This window comes from Rana temporaria, chromosome 2 (genome assembly GCF_905171775.1).
Source record: "Rana temporaria chromosome 2, aRanTem1.1, whole genome shotgun sequence".
In the NCBI taxonomy this organism is placed as follows: Eukaryota; Metazoa; Chordata; class Amphibia; order Anura; family Ranidae; genus Rana; species Rana temporaria.
Genome location: NC_053490.1, coordinates 502,738,209 through 502,759,531, shown reverse-complemented (window position 1 = coordinate 502,759,531; position 21,323 = coordinate 502,738,209). Strand labels below are relative to the sequence as shown.

Genomic DNA, 21,323 nt, shown 5'->3' with positions numbered 1-21,323 from the left:
CATCAGAGTCTCTCCTTAGATTCAGGAGTGCCTATCAGAGCATACCCCCCCTTAGATCCAGGAGTGCCTATCAGAGCTCTCCCCTTAGATCCAGGAGTGCCTATCGTAGCCCATCCCCCTTTAGATCCAGGAGTGCCTATCAGAGCTTCCCCCTTAGATCCAGGAGTGCCTATCAGAGCCTATCCCCCTTTAGATCCAGGCGTGCCTATCAGAGCTCACCCCCTCTTAGATCCAGGAGGGCCTATCAAAGCCCACCCCCCTCCCTTAGATCCAGGAGTGCCTATTAGAGCCCACTCACCATCTTAGATCCAGGAGTGACAATCAGAGCCCACCCCCCTTAGATCCAGGAGTGCCTATCAGAGCTCACCCCCCCCTTAGTGCCAGGAGTACCTATCAGAGCTCACCACCCCTTAGATCCAGGAGGGCCTATACTTGTCCGAAATTATCAGTACTCGCTAAAATCTCATGGAAAGCCTTCCCAGAAGAATGAAGGCTGTTATAACCACAGCGTGATAGGAGGGGTTTAGTGGCGACATGCCTATGGATTTCGATAGGATGTCCAAAAACCTAATCTAGGTATTATTGGTCAGGTGTCCACACACCTTTAACCATATAGAGTAGTCTATGAGCTAGTAATCTATGTTATATTACTTCTGAAACCATAACCTGTTATCCAGTGAAAAGGGAGACATAATACACAGACAGAATAGACATTTAAATAATATACATAAATATTGAATTTATTTCCAATATATTATTTTCCTCAGTAGTACACATATTTTGATATTTAAAGTCCACCAGTGGCTCTATCAGCTTTAGATCTGGACGGAAAGGTTTAGGTGTGTTCAGAAGGTTATTGGCAAACTGCTGTGCCATATCAAGACAAACTGGCATCAGTAAGGTACATGGTACAGGTACAGGGATGACTTGCAAGAACTGTACGGGTATTACACATTCAAAATTCTTTCAATTGGACATTTAGCACAGTTATTGGTTCCCATTTTGTAAGGATAATCTGCCAAGTCAAAATACAACAGAGACAGGATCTATTCAATCATATTTTCAGACATCGTATCCCCTTTATGCAAGGACAATGTCAAGGTTTTCGTTGAAAAGAAGAGCGGGCAAGCACTCCCTGGCGCCTGGGAATTGTAAGGTCAGGATGTCTTGAGCATTAGACAAAGTTTCTGTCCCAAGGCCTTTTTTTCCTCAGGAACTCAACCGCAGGAACTCAACCATAACCCCCAAAACCCCTCCCCCCCCAACGCACACACTCTCCAAACCTCATCAAATAGTGGGTATGGTGAAATCATACTAATAGTGGGAGGGTTTTAAAGGGACATTAAATATCAGGAGAGTATTATGTATAGAGTGCAGAGTTCGGTAGGGTTACACAGAGTGCAGAGTTTAGGGTTGTGCTACATACATAGTGCAGAGTTCAGGGGTGCGCTAAACACAGAGTGCAGAGCCTTCTCCCACAGCTGCTTACCTCTGCATCCTCCATCTATATCTCACCCTCTTTTTCCCTAGTACCTCCCCACACACTGTAGGTGGCTCCACCTCTCTCATTTTCAGGGAGATCATTCAGTGGGGGTGTCAGCATCCACATTGCACCTCAGGCACCTACATCTCCCAGGTCCCCATCCTGCACTCAGTGGGAGCTGCTCAGGAGATCCGATCTGTGGGATCCATTGGAAGAGAAGCTGTCACTTGTAAACACAGAAGCCGGAAGTGATAGCGGTGAGCAGGGATCAAAGGGCCTGAGCCAGAGGCAGGGATGGACTGGCCATTGGGACTACAGGGAGTTTCCCGGTGGGCCGATGGCTCAGTGGGCCGGCTTCAGTGACAGTGGCCTGGGAGTTTCTCACTTCTGCCTAATCTTGTCCCATAAGGGGGGGGCACCAAACTGATTCTTTGCCCTGGGTGAAAAAATGTCTAGCTTCCCCACTGGTACTGCCTATAAGAGTACCAGTAACAGCCGTTCTACTCTAATGAAGAGTGGCTATTGGCTAGTGAAGGGGTAGAGGGTGCTTGGGTGGCCAGGGGGGAGTTTTCCGGCCGCTGTGGGAGAGACCTGTCATAGTGGGCCAGTCTGGATGAAGTCCAGGGCCAAATTTTTGTCCCAGTCCAGCCCTGGCCAGAGGTGGTAAAACTGAGTTCCACCAAGTTCCAGCTGAAAAAAAGCCCTGGTCCCAGGAAAAACTGAACTCCAGATATGATCTGTATTGCATATACATTGGTGCAGCTGGGACCAATGTAAGTGTGCATATTCTATACCTGAAGGACCGCTGGGGAAGCAGCATTGCCTACTATGGTGATTGCAGGCTTCCCCAGCAGTCCCTTAGGTATGAAATATACACACTTGGTCCCAGCTGGACTAATGTATATGCAATACAGATCATATCTGGAGTTCAGTTTTATCCTGAGATAGAGACTCTCTTCTAATACTCAAGATATCCAGACCTCACAGTTTGCAGTGTTTGTCCACTCTTCCCTTCAGCCCTGTGGTCATTATGCATGAGGCATAGGACCCAGCACATTGCAGCTATCACTGAAGAAGTGCTGAAAACTACAGCGATTATCAGTTTCCTCAGCGGTCCCTCAGATGTGAAATATGCATACAGTGGAACCTTGGATTATGAGCATAATCCATTCCAGGAGAATGCTCATAATCCAAAGCACTCGTATATCAAAGCGAGTTTTCCCATAGAAGTCAATCGAAACGAAAATGATTTGTTCCGCATTAACTTCTATGGCATGCAATACCGCATGTGGCCAGAGGTGGGGGGCACCAGAGAGCCTCATAAATACTCGGGGACAGCTCGGCTTAACTCGGAAACCCTCAGGAAAGGCTTGGGGATGGAGTATTTGAGCATTTACGAACGGCTCTGGTGCCCTCGCACCTCTGGCCAAATGCGGTACTGCACACCGCATTGGCTTGAATCCTGCTCGTTTTGCGAGACAACACTCGCAAACCGATTCAGGATTAAAAAAAAAAAAGTTTCTCATATTGCGAAACGCTCGTTAACCGTGTTACTCGCAATCCGAGGTTTCACTGTACTTACATTGATCCAAGCTGGACCTATTATAGGCATTAGGGTTCATAACTGGAGTTCAGCTTTAAATAGATCAGCAGTAGGAGTGAGACCTCACAATAATAAGTATGGCAGTTTTATTTTGTCACCACGTATCCCCAAAGAATATTAGGATCCAGCAGCAAAATCTGCCCATGAAAACTGAAAAGCATCCATCCATCCATAACTAAACAATATTAGATTTGGGATGTCAGACCCTTCAAAGAAAACCTGTACTAAGAGTAGTATGTTGGCTGCCATTGCTGATCTCTCTTGAAAATGTGAATTGCCTTTCTGCTATGCCAACTAAATTGGAGTTCTGTCTTCAGAAGCTGCATACGTGTAACCAACATTTTTAGATGGAGGTCATCATGGGGTAGCCTCTGTACTTCTCTCAGGGTTTTTTTCATTAGCATTGCGCTCACATTTGTATTTGCATTATGCCAAATAAACCAATGGGGAAAATGTTTTTAGGATGGAAACAAACATTGTACAGTGGAACCTCGGATTATGAGCATAATCCGTTACAGGAGAATGCTTGTAATCCAAAGTACTCGCATATCAAAGCGAGTTTCCCCATTGAAGTCAATGGAAACGTAAATAATTTGTTCGGCATTGACTTCAATGGCATGCAATACTGCATGCGGCTAGAGGGGGGGAGAGCCTCGGAAACGGCCGGGAAGGCCCAACGACACTTCGTCTGACCTCGGGAACCGAGCATTGCCGAATGGGGCCGATCTGCTGTGATCGGCATCGTTCTGCTCTTCTCGGCACAGGCGCCCCCGCACCTCAGGCCAAATGCGATACTACAGGCCCTATTAGTAGGGTGACCAGACATCCCCAGTTTCAGGGGACAGTTCCCTGATTGAGGACACTGTCCCCGGACCAAGTCTGGCCACTGGTTTTGTCCCCAGATTGGATTTAATAGGGGGCAGGGGCAATTTCAAAGACAATCAGGGCAGAATTAAAAAAAAAAAAAAAATTAGAATTACACACCCCTGCTCCGCCGTGCCTACTAGCATAGGGGGTTTGTATTTTTCCCATTATCTGTGCCCCTTTCTGATGATCATGTGCTGGTCGGAGCGGAGGGAATATTTCTTCAGTTTCGGGCACATGCCCATTCAGCGCCGCTCGCATGTTCTTCTGCCTTGGCTCAAATCCTGGCCAACCACCTGTCTATCTCCTTGCCTTCCCTGGCGGAGTGATCTTCCTCCGCTCCCCATCCAGTAGTAGCCGGGGCCGGGAGAGTAAGACTTGAGAGGCTGTGAAGTGGGCGGCGACGGGCAGAGAGTCGCTGATTGTTGCCATTACTAGTAAAGAAAAAATATATTTTTTCATTTAAAAAATCTGGTCACCTTACCTATTAGCTTGAATTCTGCTCGTCTTACGAGACAACCCTCGCAAACCGAGTCCGATTTAAAAAAAATGAGTTGCTCGTCTTTCAAAATGCTTGTTAACCGCGTTACTGGTAGACCGAGGTTCCACTGTATTCGTTGATATGGCTTAGTACAAATTTCATCAAAATGTGGTGATAATAATTGATGCTACAGGGTTGAGTAATGTCCTATACGTAACAAGGAACACATTATGGAAAATGTCTCTGAATAACTTTACATAGATAAATATAACTCCGTACAAAAATATAAAAACATCTTGAAATTATGTCATCTGTAGTAATTTTTAAAAATTCTGCTTTTTTTTTCTTAGTAAAACAAAAAAAAAGTTCCCTTCACAGAAGGATATAAGGTAGAAGTGGTCAACCTTCAGCTCACCATCTATGGAGAAAGTACAGGTCTCAAACTAAAATGTGTTTATAGCTGCCAATCAGATATGAGTAGGGATGGACTGGCCATTGGGACTACAGGGAGTTTCCCGGTGGGCCGATGGCTCAGTGGGCCGGCTTCAGTGACAGCAGACCGCCGCCCCCCTCCGCTCCTTTGTCTCTCTCTTCCCGCAGCGCTCACCTCCTCTCCCTCCACGCAGCGCTCAACTGGGGGGAGCAGAGATGCAGGGGGAGGAGCAGGGGGGACAACAGAGGAGCATGGGGGAGGGGACAGACAGCTGACTCAACAGCTATGGCCTGGGAGTTTCTCACTTCTGCCTAATCTTGTCCCATAAGGGGGGGCACCGAACTGATTCTTTCCCCCGGGTGAAATAAGCTTCCCCACTGGTACTGCCTATAAGGCCCCGTACACACGACCAAACATGTATGCTGAAACTGGTCCGTGGACCAGTTTCAGCATACATGTTCGGTCGTGTGTAGGCGCGAGCGGGCAGAATTCCAGCAAACATTTGCCTTTTCCCAGCGGACAAATATTTCTGGACTTGTTTTAAAACCGTCCGCTGGAATCCTGCCCGCTCGGACATGTATGGTCGTCAGTACAGACCTACCGTACATGTCCGAGCGCCCGCCGTCCCTTGCATGTGTCGAATGACTTCGACGCATGCGTGGAAGCATTTAAAAGGCAGGCCCGCCCACGTCGCCGCGTCGTCGCGGCGACGGCGCGGACACGCCCCGCGTATTGTTTACGCGCGGACTTCTGTACGATGGTTAGTACAGCCATCGTACAGAAGTCCCCGGGCAGACATGTACGGTGAAAACGGTCCGACGGACCGGTTTCATCGTACATGTTTGCCCGTGTGTACCCGGCCTAAGAGTACCAGTACCAGCCGTTCTACTCTAATAAAGTAGAATGGCTAGTGAAGGGGGAAAGAGGGGGCTTGGGTGGCCGGGCGGTGGGTGGGGTGCGGGAGTTGTCCGGCCACCATGGGAGAGACATGTCAAAGTGGGCCAGTCTGGATGAAGTCCAGGGCCAAATTTTTGTCCCAGTCCAGCCCTGGATATGAGCTTTTATGTTTTTTACTAAAAGAATACAAAAGTAAGCATCTGATTGGTTGTTATGAAAAACACATATGCTCTTATATACTGCCCCCCATACATAAGGACTGAAAACACAATACTGCAAATATGATGGGACAGACCTTTCTAAAGCGCTTTGGCCAAGACTGCGTCTTTAGGCCTCAAGATTGAACTATTGCTCACCAACCAATCAGATTGTGTGTTTCAAGATTCTAGCGTAGGACTGGAAAATGAAAGAGAAAATCTAATTGGTAGCTGTGGGATGCAAGAAGAGTTTTTCCTTCAAATGCTTTCAGTGAAAAGGTTCTGAAGGACACATTCTAGTTAAAGGAATGGAATTGTGAGTCTGTTAGGTGGGAGATCGAGGCCGCTGTTCATCCAGATCTCTTGGATAATTTGTTCTCTTCTTTCAATCCTTTCAGCGAGATCCGCTGCATCTGAGCTGCTGTAGAGTGGGCGTGGCACTTTGCACAGCTCGCGGAATTCCTCAGAAAAGCGAGACTTGTTGGAAGACTCGTCCTCTTCTTGCTCTTCGCTGCTGTACTCCTCTGACTCCTCAGAGTACTGATCCTGAACTACCTGTCCGTTCATCTTCCGAGGAGAGCGCCAGTCCTTTCTCCATGAGATGTGGATCACCAGAGCAAACAGAGTGATGATCAGTCCAACACAAACACTGGATACAAAGAGCAAAGCCGCCGTCTCCGGATGATCTAAATTTAGAGGGAGGCATATCAGTAATATGTTGTGTTATTGTGACCTTAGCAATATACCCAATTTGTATACAGCACCAAATAGCGTCAATGTTCTACCAGTATGGGAACTTTCTACAATTATAACCAGTTCAGATCTCATACCTCATACCCGCCATCATGGATTATGGGGCCCCTTACACAGCTTCAGGCATGGGCCCCCTGTAGCAGAGAACCGGGGGGGGGGGGGGGGCTGCCGCGAACGGAGAAGCGGGGGGGCCCTTTACAAAAAAAGAAGAAGAAATAAAGAAAAATATATTTTAAAAAAAGGGGGGCCCTATAATAATAATAATTATATATATATATATATATATATATATATATATATATATATATATATATAAAAAAAAAAGTTTTTTTATAAAAAAAAAAGGGGGGGGGGTTGTCATCCGGGGCCCTGGGGACCTCCGGACCTCTAAAAAAAAAGAAAATATGTAAAAAAAAAAAAAAATTGGCCCTTTAATAAAAAATGTAATAAAAAATATTAAAAAAAATATATATTTTTTATAAAAAATAACTAAAAAACGGAGGGGTTGCCATCTGGGGCCCTGGGGGCCTCCCGACCCCTAAAAAAAAAAAAAAAAAAAAAAAAATATGTCCAATGTGTCTGCCATAATGTTGCAGTCATGAAAAAAATTGCTGATTGTCGCCATTACTAGTAAAAAAAAAAATTACTAATAAAAATGCCATAAAACTATCCGCTATTTTGTAAGCGCTATACATTTTGCGCAAACCAATCGATAAACGCTTATTGCGATTTTTTTTACCAAAAATATGTAGAAGAATACGTATCGGCCTAAACTGAGGAAAAAAACATTTTTTTTATATATTTTTGGGGGATATTTATTATAGCAAAAAGTAAAAAATATTGAATTTTTTTCAAAATTGGCGCTCTATTTTTGTTTATAGCGCAAAAAATAAAAACCGCAGAGGTGATCAAATACCACCAAAAGAAAGCTCTATTTGTGGGGAAAAAAAGGACGCCAATTTTGTTTGGGAGCCACATCGGACGACCGCACAATTGTCAGTTAAAACGACGCAGTGCTGAATCGCAAAAAGGGGCAAGGTCCTTAACCTGCATAATGGTCCGGGTCTTAAGTGGTTAACTGTAATGTGCCAATGCAGGCAGGCGCGTAAATAAGCGCTGTGTATTCTTTCGTACATTTTCAAAGATTTCAAACAAACTTCTTTCATGTTGTCATTATGGGGTATTGTTTGTAAAATTTTGACGAAAATAATGAATTTAATTCCATTTTGGAATAAGACTAACATAAAATGTGGAAAAAGTGAAGCGCTTTGAATGCTTTCCGGATGCACTGTATGGACTAGGCAGGTGCCAAGCAACAGGTTAATTAACTGCTATATTTTCTTTCAGTACCCTGCCACTTTGATTTGCCACTGGGAGAGACCACACTGCCCCGTACTTCTGGGTATGGTACAGCATGTGACTTGCTCCCACCCCTCCATTTGAAAGTAGGTCTGCTGTTAGAAATCACAAGGCTCCATACAGCCTACCTGACAGGGCCCCTCCCCCACCCCCCAGGCCGAAAGTGACTGAGGACATAGATTCATCAGTCCCTTTCTCTATAGCCTCAGCTGCACAGAGTAATGAATAGGAAGCACTTACTGCTCATTCACAAACTGAAGCGCTATAAAAACACAGTTTACTGTGCTTCAATAATGAATGAACACAGGAGTGATTGGTACCGATCGCTCACTGTGTTCATTCAGGAAAGGAAGGGTCCAGTAAATGATATATTTATCGGTTCCTTCCCCCCGCTCTCCATCCTGAAACATCCCCCTGTGTGCCTGCAGCAGCTGCCGACTGGAGAGGAGGAGGGAAGCTGGTAGTTCTGCATGGGAAAGGGACACACAGGGAGGCCTGAACAGCAGATGGAAGAGGTGCATGTGCTAGAACCAATCGCCCTGCAGTGCAGCCAGCGGAAGGGAGCAGAGGAGAAGCTGGCAGCGCTGCAAGGGGAGGCAGGAAAGGATCAGTGTCTGCAATAAGATAGTACAGCTGGCCCTCCTGTTCCCTTTTAAACCGATGAGGCTCAGGCCCAGTACAGGAGGGCTGGCTGTACTGCCTTATTAGTGGCACTAGTGAAAGAGTTGATGATTGGCTACACAGGCACCCGATGCTGTTACAGAGGCTGGAGAGGGAGTCCTTCTGACCAGAGCAACCTGGATTATACAAAGGACATCTTCTTGATGTTCCTGTGGGGTAACAGAGTGTCAAAGGAGCAGAGAGATGGTAAATATAAGCACCTCAGGGGAGGGGCAGCTAGGTGATCGCCTCGTCCTGCGTGGACATTACCAGCAAACTTTTGACAGATGAAATTCAGAAAGCTGATTGGGACTGTCTTAAAGTGGATGCAAACCCTCCATACATCCAGTGAAGTAAACAGCTTCAGATGATACACAGAGATGAACCAAATATCCCTATATAGGTTTTACATGTATATCTGCTGTCTTCAGCTTTATATACCGTTTAGAAAGTTCAGATTGTGTTAGGAAATGTTCTCTTTCTGTTTAACACAGAGAGTGATGTCTGGGCATACAGCCAAGATAGCTTAAATTGCTGATTGGAGGAAAGTCACACACCCCCTCTCCTCATAGGCAGAGACTCTCAAGCCTCGTAAACACGGACGGTTTTCCCGACAGAATCCCGGCCGTGTGTATGCTCCTCGCAGTTTTTCCGAAGGGAAAACTGACCAAAAACTGAACCAGCTCTCTTTTTTCGCGCTGGGAGAACCGGCTGACTTTTGCCTGACGTTTTTTAGCAGTTTTCCTATGGGCATACACACGGCCGGGATTCCCGAGGAAAAGCTCTCATCTGAGTTTTCCCAACGGGAAAACCTCTCGTGTGAAAGACTGACCAAGCAGGTTTTTGGCTTTCCCCTCTGGATTTCCGACGGGTACTTTTCCCGTCGGAAATCCCACACGTGTGAACGGGGCATTAGAGGTGTTTTGTAACAGGGCCAGCTCCCTGCTAATCTATTTATAGCAACCTCCCCTGACAGAAATTTCAGGCTGCTTTTATCTGAGTTATCAGGCTGATAACAGAGGAACGGTGTAGGAGAGAGCTACTGCAGATCTATGTGCCCAGCTCAAATTTCATGAATTGGGATTACATCCACTTCAATATCTTCAGGAAAGTCCATCACTATAGTTCACTCCTCATTCTACACAATTGTTGGTCCCATATATTATTATTAATGACAAGCTTTAAGCTGACCATACACACATACAGTGCCTTGCGCAAGTATTCGGCCCCCTTGAACTTTGCGACCTTTTGCCACATTTCAGGCTTCAAACATAAAGATATAAAACTGTAATTTTTTTTGAAGAATCAACAGCAAGTGGGACACAATCATAAAGTGGAACGAAATTTATTGGATATTTCAAACTTTTTTAACAAATAAAAAACAGAAAAATTGGGCGTGCAAAATTATTCAGCCCCTCAATGCAGCAAACTCTCTCCAGAAGTTCAGTGAGGATCTCTGAGTGATCCAATGTTGACCTAAATGACTAATGATGATAAATAGAATCCACCTGTGTGTAATCAAGTCTCCGTATAAATGCACCTGCACTGTGATAGTCTCAGAGGTCCGTTTAAAGCGCAGAGAGCATCATGAAGAACAAGGTACACACCAGGCAGGTCCGAGGTACTGTTGTGGAGAAGTTTAAAGCTGGATTTGGATACAAAAAGATTTCCCAAGGTTTAAACATCCCAAGGAGCACTGTGCAAGCGATAAAATTGAAATGGAAGGAGTATCAGATCACTGCAAATCTACGAAGACCTGGCCGTCCCTCTAAACTTTCAGCTCATACAAGAAGACTGATCAGAGATGCAGCCAAGAGGCCCATGATCACTCTGGATGAACTGCAGAGATCTACAGCTGAGGTGGGAGACTCTGTCCATAGGACAACAATCAGTCCCTGTATACTGCACAAATCTGGCCTTTATGGAAGAGTGGCAAGAAGAAAGCTATTTCTTAAAGATATCCATAAAAAGTGTCGTTTAAAGTTTGTCACAAGCCACCTGGGAGACACACCAAACATGTGGAAGAAGGTGCTCTGGTCAGATGAAACCAAAATCGAACTTTTTGGCAACAATGCAAAACGTTATTGTCATGGATCTTGAGATATTAAAGTGTTTCTACTTGACATCTGTTACACAGGAGAGGGACATTCAATGTAAGGACACCGGCTTTTGAAATGTTAAGTGGAACCAGCTTGTGAAATACCTTTTATTGTGTTCTGCAGGTTAAGAGCGGGTGTCAGAGCCAGTCCGTCTGGCTAGAATTGGGGATTGAAGGTTAATTGAATCTATTATGTATGTTTGAAGATGTATGTGTTTACGCTAAGGGACTTTGTATTTCCTAACCTGCAGAACACAATAAAAGGTATTTCACAAGCTGGTTCCACTTAGCATTTCAAAAGCCGGTGTCCTTACATTGAATGTCCCTCTCCTCTGTAACAGATGTCAAGTAGAAACACTTTAATATCTCAAGATCCATGACAGTTATGTTTGGCGTAAAAGCAACACAGCTCATCACCCAGAACACACCATCCCCACTGTGAAACATGGTGGTGGCAGCATCATGGTTTGGGCCTGCTTTTCTTCAGCAGGGACAGGGAAGATGGTTAAAATTGATGGGAAGATGGATGGAGCCAAATACAGGACAATTTTTCAGTTTTTTATTTGTTAAAAAAGTTTGAAATATCCAATGAATTCCACTTCATGATTGTGTCCCACTTGTTGTTGATTCTTCAAAAAAAAAATTACAGTTTTATATCTTTATGTTTGAAGCCTGAAATGTGGCAAAAGGTCGCAAAGTTCAAGGGGGCCGAATACTTTCGCAAGGCACTGTAGATCAGCTACCTGACCCAAGTTGGGCTTAGACTAGTGGCTGCCTGATCAGCAACAGATTTAGGTAAACGTGTGTATAACCCAATCATTTGGCAATCATGGATCTAATGGGGTGAAAACAAGCGTTGCAATAGTTACATACATAGACAGATGAGGTTACTGTTGAAATGTGTTTTTGCCTGCTCATGTTACAATACGCATCAATACCAGACAATGAATATCAAGGTACATCAAAGCTGATAACTGGTCTGTGTGTGGCTGGATTACAATAGTTTAAACTGATTGGCTTGACAAAGGTGCAGGCCACTGACTAAGGGAAGCCTAAGCTACCAGCTGCTAATAAAAAAACAGCAAAAGTGATAACTTCACCAGTTTTCCCCTTCCATGTGACTCTATTCCCCACGGTACAGTCTACATCTCATCTAAATGGTCTGACAAAGACCTTCAGACCAAAATGTTCTCTGTACCTAGTGAAATACAGAAGGAACTTCTTAAGCCGCGTACACACGATCGGAATTTCCGATGGAATAAAATCCGATGGAATTTTCGGAATTCCGATGAAGCTGACTTCCATCAGTCTTGCATACACACTGTCAGACCAAATTCCGATCGTCCAAAAGGTAAAACACTACGACGAGCCGAGAAAAATTAAGTTCAATGCTTCCGAGCATGCGTCGACTTGATTCTGAGTATGTGTGGGTTTTTTCTCCGTCGGAGTTGCACACAAACAATAGGAATTTCCGATTTTTTATTTTTCCAATAAAAATAGAACATGTTTTCCGGTAAAAAATAAAACATGTTCTATTTCTAAACACTGATGGAAAAAAGTCAGATGGGGCCCACACACGATCGGAATTTCCGATGAAAAAAGTCCATCTGACTTTTTTCATCGGAAATTCCGATCGTGTGTACGCGGCATTACACATTTATTCATGAATGGCTTTAGTAGCTCCGTTACACAAGGGTAGCATGGGTTTTAGGCTCAGTGGGCTTCCCATTCACACAGCATGTCAGTCGCTACAGAAATCCTACCTCTGATGTAAGAATAGGCGGCAAGGATGTTACTGAGGAGAAGCCCGTCTCTGTTGGGAAGCTGCGACTCCGATGGGTGCCGTGTGATATCTGTTTTAAAATAAAAATTCACAGACATAATGAACATCTCCCATCCGCGCAGATGTGCAGAAAAGAGTCACCAAGGAGCATAATACTTCATATTCTACATCACACATAAGCTATGAAATGAGGCGTATCATTCTGAGGACAATGGAATGAGAAGCGCATTCTGATCATTCTTCAGTAGCATGAAGTAGGTAAATACGGGAGAGGCTGTAAGCTTTAATGACATTTATTACACTCGCGCCAGGCGTTAGATCTGTGGTATTTAACTGGTGGTACACTTGGCCTACTGTCGGCTTAGCTATCTTAGCGCTCACAGTCTGGCAAACTGTAATCACTTTAAAGTAAAACTGTGGCCAGGCTGTGGGCATTAACCACTTAAGGACCGGACCAATATGCTGCTAAATGACCCAAGGGGTTTTTACAATTCGGCACTGCGTCGCTTTAACAGACAATTGCGCGATCGTGCGACGTGGCTCCCAAACAAAATTGGCGTCCTTTTTTCCCCACAAATAGAGCTTTCTTTTGGGGGTATTTGATCACCTCTGCGGTTTTTATTTTTTGCGCTATAAACAAAAATAGAGCGACAATTTTGAAAAAAATGCTATATTTTTTACTTTTTGCTATAATAAATATCCCCCAAAAACATATATAAAAAAAAATGTTTTCCTCAGTTTAGGCCGATACGTATTCTTCTACCTATTTTTGGTAAAAAAAAAATCGCAATAAGCGTTTATCGATTGGTTTGCGCCAAATTTATAGCGTTTACAAAATAGGGAATAGTTTTTTTTGTTTTTTTTTTTACTACTAATGGCAGCGATCAGCGATTTTTTTTCGGGACTGCGACATTATGGCGGACACTTCGGACAATTTTGACACATTTTTGGGACCATTGTCATTTTTACAGCAAAAAATGCATTTAAATTGCATTGTTTATTGTGAAAATGACAGTTGCAGTTTGGGAGTTAACCACAGGGGGCGCTGTAGGAGTTAGGGTTCACCTAGTGTGTGTTTACAACTGTAGGGGGTGTGGCTGTAGGACTAACGTCATCGATCGAGTCTCCCTATAAAAGGGATGACACGATCGATGCAGCCGCCACAGTGAAGCACAGGGAAGACGTGTTTACATACAGCTCTCCCCGTTCTTCAGCTCCGGGGAGCGATCGCGACGGAGCGGCTATAAACAAATAGCCGCGCCGTCGTCCCGGATCGCTCCCCGAGGGAATCCGCCCGCCGCATGTAGCAGGGGGGGGGGGGGGGGGGTCCCGATCGGATCCCCGACCCACGTCTAGGCAGGGACGTACAGGTACGCCAATGTGCCTGTACGTGTTATTCTGCCGATGTACATTTACATGCGGCGGTCGGGAAGTGGTTAAACAATGACAGAAAATACAAGACCTGCAGACTGGTTTTGTCACCACACAACATTGTAGTCTCATTCACTTAAGCGACACTTACAGCCACCCTAGTGGCCATGCAGCTTTGCTGACATGCGACCAGGCAATTTTGCTGGTGCATTCTGACCATGGTCACCCAGGGACATTTTGATGGGCAAATCTTGGTTCTTCGTTTCTCCATTTAATTTTATGGGACATTAGGTTTGTTACCTGCTTGAGTGTGCGATACAGGTCTCTATGCGCCGTTATGTATTATCATTTTTCTATTACCTTGTTTGTTTACTATGCGATGTAACCATCTAAGGAAAATGTTGTTATATGTTGGATTTTATGCCAATAAAGCCTTTTGTAAAAGAAAATGTTGGATTTCCCATTACTTCCTGTCTCAGTGATAAAGGTCACCAAGGTACACAGAGAAGAAGAATCCCTCCAGTGGAGACACATTCCACAATAAAAACTTGACAACCTTTGTAATCCTTTTCTGTTTTCCAAAATTAAAAAATAAAGGGCCAGATTCACAAAAGGGATACTACGGCGTATCTGCTGATACGCCGTCGTATCCCTGTTTCTATCTATGCGACTGATTCATAGAATCAGTTACTAATAGATATCCCTAAGATCCGACAGGTGTAATAGTTTTACACTGTTGGATCTTAGGATGCAATACTGCGGCCGCCGCTGGGGGGAGTTTGCGTCGTAAACCAGCGTCGGGTATGCAAATTAGCAGTTACGGCGATCCACGAAACTTTTTCCCGTCGTTACGTCGCCGCAAGTGTTAGTTTGCCGTCGTAAAGATAGGGCACCTTTTACAAAGTGTAAACTTACTACACCATGTAAAAGTATACCCGTCTTTCCCGCGTCGCTTTTGAATTTTTAAAAAAAAAAAAAAATTCCCGGCGCAAGTCTTTTTTTCACGTCGCGATTCACAAAACGTCGGCGCGTCGTAATTTCGCGCAAAGCACGTTGGGAAATTTGCGTCGGGAGCATGCGCAGTACGTCCGGCGCGGGAGCGCGCCTAATTTAAATGGTACCCGCCCCATTTGAATTGGCCCGCCTTGCGCCGGACGGATTTAGGATACACCGCCGCAAATTTACAGGTAAGTGCTTTGTGGATCGGGCACTTAGACAGAAAATTTGCGGCGGTGTAACTTAAATCGGTTACGTTACGCTGCGCACGGGCTACGTGAATCTGGCCCAAAATCTTCTGGCAATACATACATTTAGGTTACCCTGTGTGTGCAAATGAAAGGATCACAAAATACCATGCTGCAACAGTACACTAAACATTTGACACATGGTTGCAGTGCAGTCCTATTGAACCTCAATGGGTGCATTTGGCAAAGCCTACAAAACACAACAGGTGGCCATGGCACTGAACAGACTTGAGTGGCTGCCATGTATGTAAGTTGGTAGGCTGTCAGGGGGTGGTACAAAATGTAATCAACTACCTATTTTTGCCAACCCCTTGCTGCCTGTGTAAACCAGGCGTAATGAAAAGCCAACAAATAAATAGACACACAAACATATACCGTACATAACATTCTACATAAACTTAACTTAATAATGCAACGTGCCATACAAAAGGTTTTCAATATGGCTGCTCTCGGACTAAGCATGCAGATTTTAGAAGGTGGAAGCATTGAGCTTGGGTTTTTCTGCAAAGCATTATGGTAAACAGGAAGTGACATCATAGCGTTCATGCAGTGATTCTAAAGAACATGCATTTTTTTTCAGCACGTCTAAAGTGAATGGGAAAAAGTGGGGAGAAACCACAATTTTTGACCATGAATTCTGGATATTATAAAATCTATTTTTTAGATTTTTATTTGCATGGAGTATATTCCAAGATCTACTAATGAGGTCTGATCTAACATTTAATACTTTTCATATAAATACTAATGGATTGTGAAATATTTGCACACAAACTTAGTGATATTTACTATACTCTCTATAATGTCTTAAGCTGAAGCAATGTTTGCACTTATTATTACATGAGTAAACTTTATTTTATCTAGAGCGATGGTGAAATGTGTATCAAAGTACAGAACTTCTGCTTGGATTAAAAACTGGTGAATAAAACCTTAAAAATTGTATCCAAAATTGTAATATATTGCAGGTTACTGGTTTTTAGATGGGTTGTGTTTATTAGTTTATTCTTTTTTTTTAAGGGTTTTATGTTATTTTCACTGGGTGATCCTACCAGTAACACATTTCCTTTTCTAGGATTATAATGCGCACTCCTCTAAGGCCTTTTTTACATGGCTGGCGGGGAGAGGCGTAAAAACAAGTGGTTGTGTACAACCAGCCTGTCTGGTTTTTCCCAAGCTATAGCCGGCAACACTAATCATTTTTGCAGAACACAATAGCGATGTGGTAGGGATTCCCCCATCAACACTTGACTGTGTTGATGGGAAAAATGAGTAATTGTCTTTCCTTTCAACCATGGCGGAAGGAAAGAAAATTGCATAATCTATGTGCTGCCTAAGGCCCTGTACACACGACCGGATCTTTCCGCTGGGATTGATCCGCGGATCAGTTCCAGCAGACAGATCCGGTCGTGTGTAGGCCCGAGCAGACATTTTCCAGCGGATAAAAATCCAGCCGACGGATTTTCAGCGGATAAAAATTTCTTAGCATGCTAAGAAATCTATCCGCTGGAATCTGTCCTTCGGAACTTATCCGGTCGTCTGTACAGACTCACCGGATAAGTCCACCCGATCCCCATCCCTCGCATGCGTCAAAGTGATTCGACACATGCATGGAAGTATTTACCTTCCAGGGTCGCGCACGTCGCCGCGTCATCGTCGCGGCGACGGCGCGGCACGTCACCGCGGGGATATTGACCTGATGGTGTGTACAAGCCATCAGATCAAAATCCGGAGGAGGAATGTCCGCTGGAAACGGTCCGGCGGACCGTTTCCAGCGGAAATCCTCTCGTCTGTACGAGGCCTAAGACTGATACACACAAACTGAAATTTAGCTGGTTTAGTAGGAACTAGCCAAATTTTCGAAATGTATGCAACATTGTCTGTTCATCAGAAGCCAGTCAAACAACTGACCAGGAGCGGCTCGTCCATTAAGGGCGCATGGGCGCCGCCCCCCTCCCTGTCCATCGCCTCCTCCCCTATCCATGCGTCTGGTTCCTTTAAGGACACCGGCACAAGGATTAGGCTTCAATATAGGGTGGACTCCGGTCGCAGAGTTGTAAAGGAAATTTTTTTTTTTGCCTAAAATTAATGTCTGCAAGGTAGACAGACAGAATAGTGTAATGATTCCGTTAACAAATTAGTAAATACCTATTAAATTCCTTCATCTATATCACCTCCGGCGTTCTAGTTTCTGTTCTCTCATTCACTTCCTGGTTTGCGGCGCTCGTTCATGTAAGAACTACATTTCCCAGTATGAATTGCGGCACGCCCAGTAATTCACACCTCCTTGAAGTCTCTAACACGTAGAGAGCGTCCTGCCGCACAGATGTAGTTCCCAGGATGGGGTGAGCACGTCACTGACCACCGCAGTAAAGCCTCCCATCATGGTGGTCAGTAACAATCCGACAAGCAGGAAGTGAACAGAACAGAGAAGAAATAGAGCAACTTCTGAGCAAAAACAAACAATGAGGAAGTGAAAGGAGGAATGTCTGCAGGTAAAGGATGCTTATTATGAAAAAAAAAATATATTTTACAACCCCTTTAAATGACGGGTCATGATCCAACCTTCAGGTGATCATTTTTTCTTATTTTTTAAAAAGCTCTTTCTGTCAAACTTCACACGTGTATATTGTCCATGGTCAAAAAAAGTGTCCAATAAAATAAATAAATAAAGAAGATAAGCCATGATAATTACCATATTTACCATCGTTCTGCTTCAAAGGGGGTATTAGATTAGAAATCTTTGGGTCAACCTCCTTCAGAATGATTTGGGGAACTATAAATGAAAAAAACAAAATATTGTATGTTTCCCCTTTGCACTGATCCCTCTATTTGCATTCAAATGCACCTATTTCTATTCTATATATTTAGCCAGATTCAGAGAGGTTTACGCCGGCGTATCAGTAGATACGCCGTCGTAACTCTGAATCTGCGCCGTCGTATATTTAAGTGTATTCTCAAATTGAGATACACTTAAATCTAGCTAAGATACGACGGCCTGCGCCGTTGTATCTTAGCTGTCTATTTCCGCCAGCCTATTCGCGAACGTACGCTTGCCCGTCGCAGTAAAGATACGCCGTTTACGTAAGGCGTTTTCAGGCGTAAAGTTAGTCCACCAAAAAGCTGGCCCAGCCAATGTTAAGTATGGACGTCGGACCCGCGTCAAATTAATTTTTTTTTACGTCATTTGCGTAAGTCGTCCGTGAATGGGGCTGGGCGTAATTTACGTTCACGTCGAAACCAATAAGTCTTTGCGGCGTAATTTGGAGCATGCGCACTGGGATATGTCCACGTAAAAAACGTCAATCACGTTGGGTCACGATTCATTAGCATAAAACACGCCCACCTCTTCACAATTTGAATTAGGTGCGCCTAGGCCGGCACATTTACGCTACGCTGCCGTATCTTAGGACGCAAGTGCTTTGTGAATACAGCACTTGCCTCTCTAACTTACGGCGGCGTAGCGTATATGCGATACGCTACGCCTGCCTAACGTTAGGCTCTCCTACCTGAATCTAGCTAATTGAGTTTGCAATAAAAAATGTCTGGGTTGGTGTAGTAATTTCAACCGGCTCTTGACAATGTGAGTGATATATGTAAAGCCCTAATAATCAAGTATACAAAGTATACATCTTTTTCTTTTTAAAGACCCATAATTGTTTGGCAACCTTTTTTTTTCTCTTTAGCATCTTTTCATAGAGTATGTTCTGGTCTCACATTCACTCCTGGCTTCTCTGGCCACTGGACCAGTTATCTCCAGAATTCCTCTCTGAAGATGTAGAGAGGAATCCTCAACTTCTCCAAACTAAAATACTATAGCTAGATTCATATACATGGCCGCCACTTTAAGGCGGCGTAGTTTAAGGCATTTAAGCTACGCCGCCGTAAGTTAGCGAGGCAAGTACATGATTCACAATGTACTTGCCTGCTAAGTTACGGCGGCGTAGCCTAAAGCAGGCGGGCGTGAGGGCGCCTAATTCAAATTTGTCTACGGGGGCATGTTTTATGTTAATGGGGCTTGACCTGACGTTTTTGTTTAACTGCGCATGCGCCGTGCGCCTACATTTCCCAGTGTGCATTGCGGCTACGTCCGCCGCACGGGCCTATTGATTTCGACGTGGACGTAAACAACGTAAATCCCTATTCACGGACGACTTACGCAAACGACGTAAAATTTTCGAATTTCGACGCGGGAACGGCGGCCATACTTAACATTACTATTCCATCTATTTGATGGAATAACTTTAGGCGGCCTATCTCTTACGTAAACGGCGTAAATGTACTGCGGCGGCCGGGCGTACGTTCGAGAATAGGCGTATCTACTGATTTGCATATTCTACGCTGTCCGCAATGGAAGCGCCACCTAGCGGCCAGCAGAAATATTGCAACCTAAGATAGGACGGCGCAAGCCGTCGTATCTTAGATATGTTTAAGCTTATCTCTGTTTGAGAATACACTTAAACATAGGTCGGCGCAGATTCTGAGTTGGGTCGGCTTATCTGTAGATAAGCCGGCCTAACTCTTACTGAATCTGGCTACTAGTTCCCTGACTGTCATGCCAATCCAATGACTTAACTCTGACCTTCCGGTATGCTTATTTAAGATCAGCGACTCAAGCACTGAATGTAGAGCTAGCCAGGCAACTAGAATTTTCTGAGGCTGATCAGCATTGGGATCTATTGTATGCCAGTACAGATTTTACTAAGCGCTGAACCCCAGTGTGAAACGCGTCAACTATACACCCCACTGCTTGCTGTGCTTTGTAGTGCTTTATTCCTTTTACCATTAAAAGCTACCTTTTTAAGGTTTTTGTGGTGTGCGGCCGTCCATATTTTCTCTTCAAGTCTTGCCTCGTGCATTGCCGGCACCCACGTTTCTGAGAGGACATTGATTGCACAGTGCACTCACCTGGGGCGGCAGTTCCTCCCTTCCCATTTTGACAGATTTTAAAGGGGTTGTAAAGGTACAATTTTTTTTCCTAATTAGCTTCCTTTACCTTAGTGCAGTCCTCCTTCACTTACCTCATCCTTCCTGTAACGGAACTATGTATTCTGCCTGGACATCTATAATCCTCATGCAGTGAGGCATACAAAGGGTTAATTGTAGAGTGACTCTTTCACTCCTAAATTCTAATGTCCCCCTTTCTTCAGCTAATTGACTCTCTTTTGTGTAGTTAACAGTCTCCTGTCAGGTGTATGCTGATGGGATTATCTGTGAGTGTGTATTATTCTAAAGGTTAATTGAATTCTATTGAGAAAGGAATGTGTCTGATCAGGTCATGTTAAATGGGTCTCGGGGCCGAAACGTCTAGATACTGATTAAGTGATTAACTCAAGGAGATGTCATTATTTTAAAGTATCTGTATTGAAGCACCCCCATCTGTGTGAGGAGGGGGGGGGGGGGGGCGGAGAGTTTCATTGTTCCTGTAACAGCTTGTAACCACATATAAGCTAGGTGAATGTACCATTAAAAATTCAGTCTTTTTTGGCCCTTCAAAACTCAGCCTCGTCTCGTTCTTGAAAGGGGATGCTATGGGACTATTATTCTGCTCCTTTCACAGCTGAGCCTGACTCTCTCTCTCTCTCTCTCTCTGGATCTCGTGGATGGGAATATACCGGCGGTACCTGCATATCGCAACTTGCCAGGGAAAAGGACGTCTCCAACGGCTGATACCCTCTCACTACCTGGGTAGCCGTTACACTTCCATTTTGCTTTTAAATGTCCTTATTTCTTCTGAGAAATCCTCACTTCCTGTTCTTCTGTCTGTAACTCCACACCGTAATGCAAGGCTTTCTCCCTGGTGTGGAGTGTCGGGCTCGCCCCCTCCCTTGGACTACAGGAGATTAAGGATGCCCAATAACACAAAGCTCCTTTCTCTATCTGCAATGTAGAGAGCCTCCTGACTCTCCTGTAGTCCAAGGGAGGGGGCGAGCACGACACTCCACACCAGGGAGAAAGCCTCACATTACTGTGTGTAGTTACAGACAGAAGAACAGGAAGTGAGGATTTCTCAGAAGAAATAAGGACATTTAAAAGCAAAATGGAAGGATGAGGTAAGTGAAGGAGGACTGCACTAAGGTAAAGGAAGCTATTTAGGGAAAAA

At 44.5% G+C, this 21,323-nt stretch overlaps 1 protein-coding gene across 3 annotated transcripts in view; it reads right to left on the bottom strand.

Moving 5' to 3' along the window:
• Window positions 1–5,845: 5,845 nt before the first annotated feature.
• EVA1C (eva-1 homolog C) overlaps window positions 5,846–21,323 on the bottom strand; it is a 127,737-nt gene continuing 112,259 nt past the window's right edge. The window contains exons 6-8 of one of the 3 annotated variants that reach the window (XM_040338873.1): window positions 17,916–17,996; window positions 12,592–12,681; window positions 5,846–6,644 (exon numbers count right to left, since the gene is read on the bottom strand). In XM_040338873.1, the coding sequence (XP_040194807.1) occupies window positions 6,259–6,644; window positions 12,592–12,681; window positions 17,916–17,996 (557 nt within the window). In that variant the 3' untranslated portion in view covers window positions 5,846–6,258. The remainder of the gene's footprint in view (window positions 6,645–12,591; window positions 12,682–17,915; window positions 17,997–21,323) is intronic. The other 2 variants (XM_040338874.1, XM_040338875.1) reach the window with 2 other exon arrangements.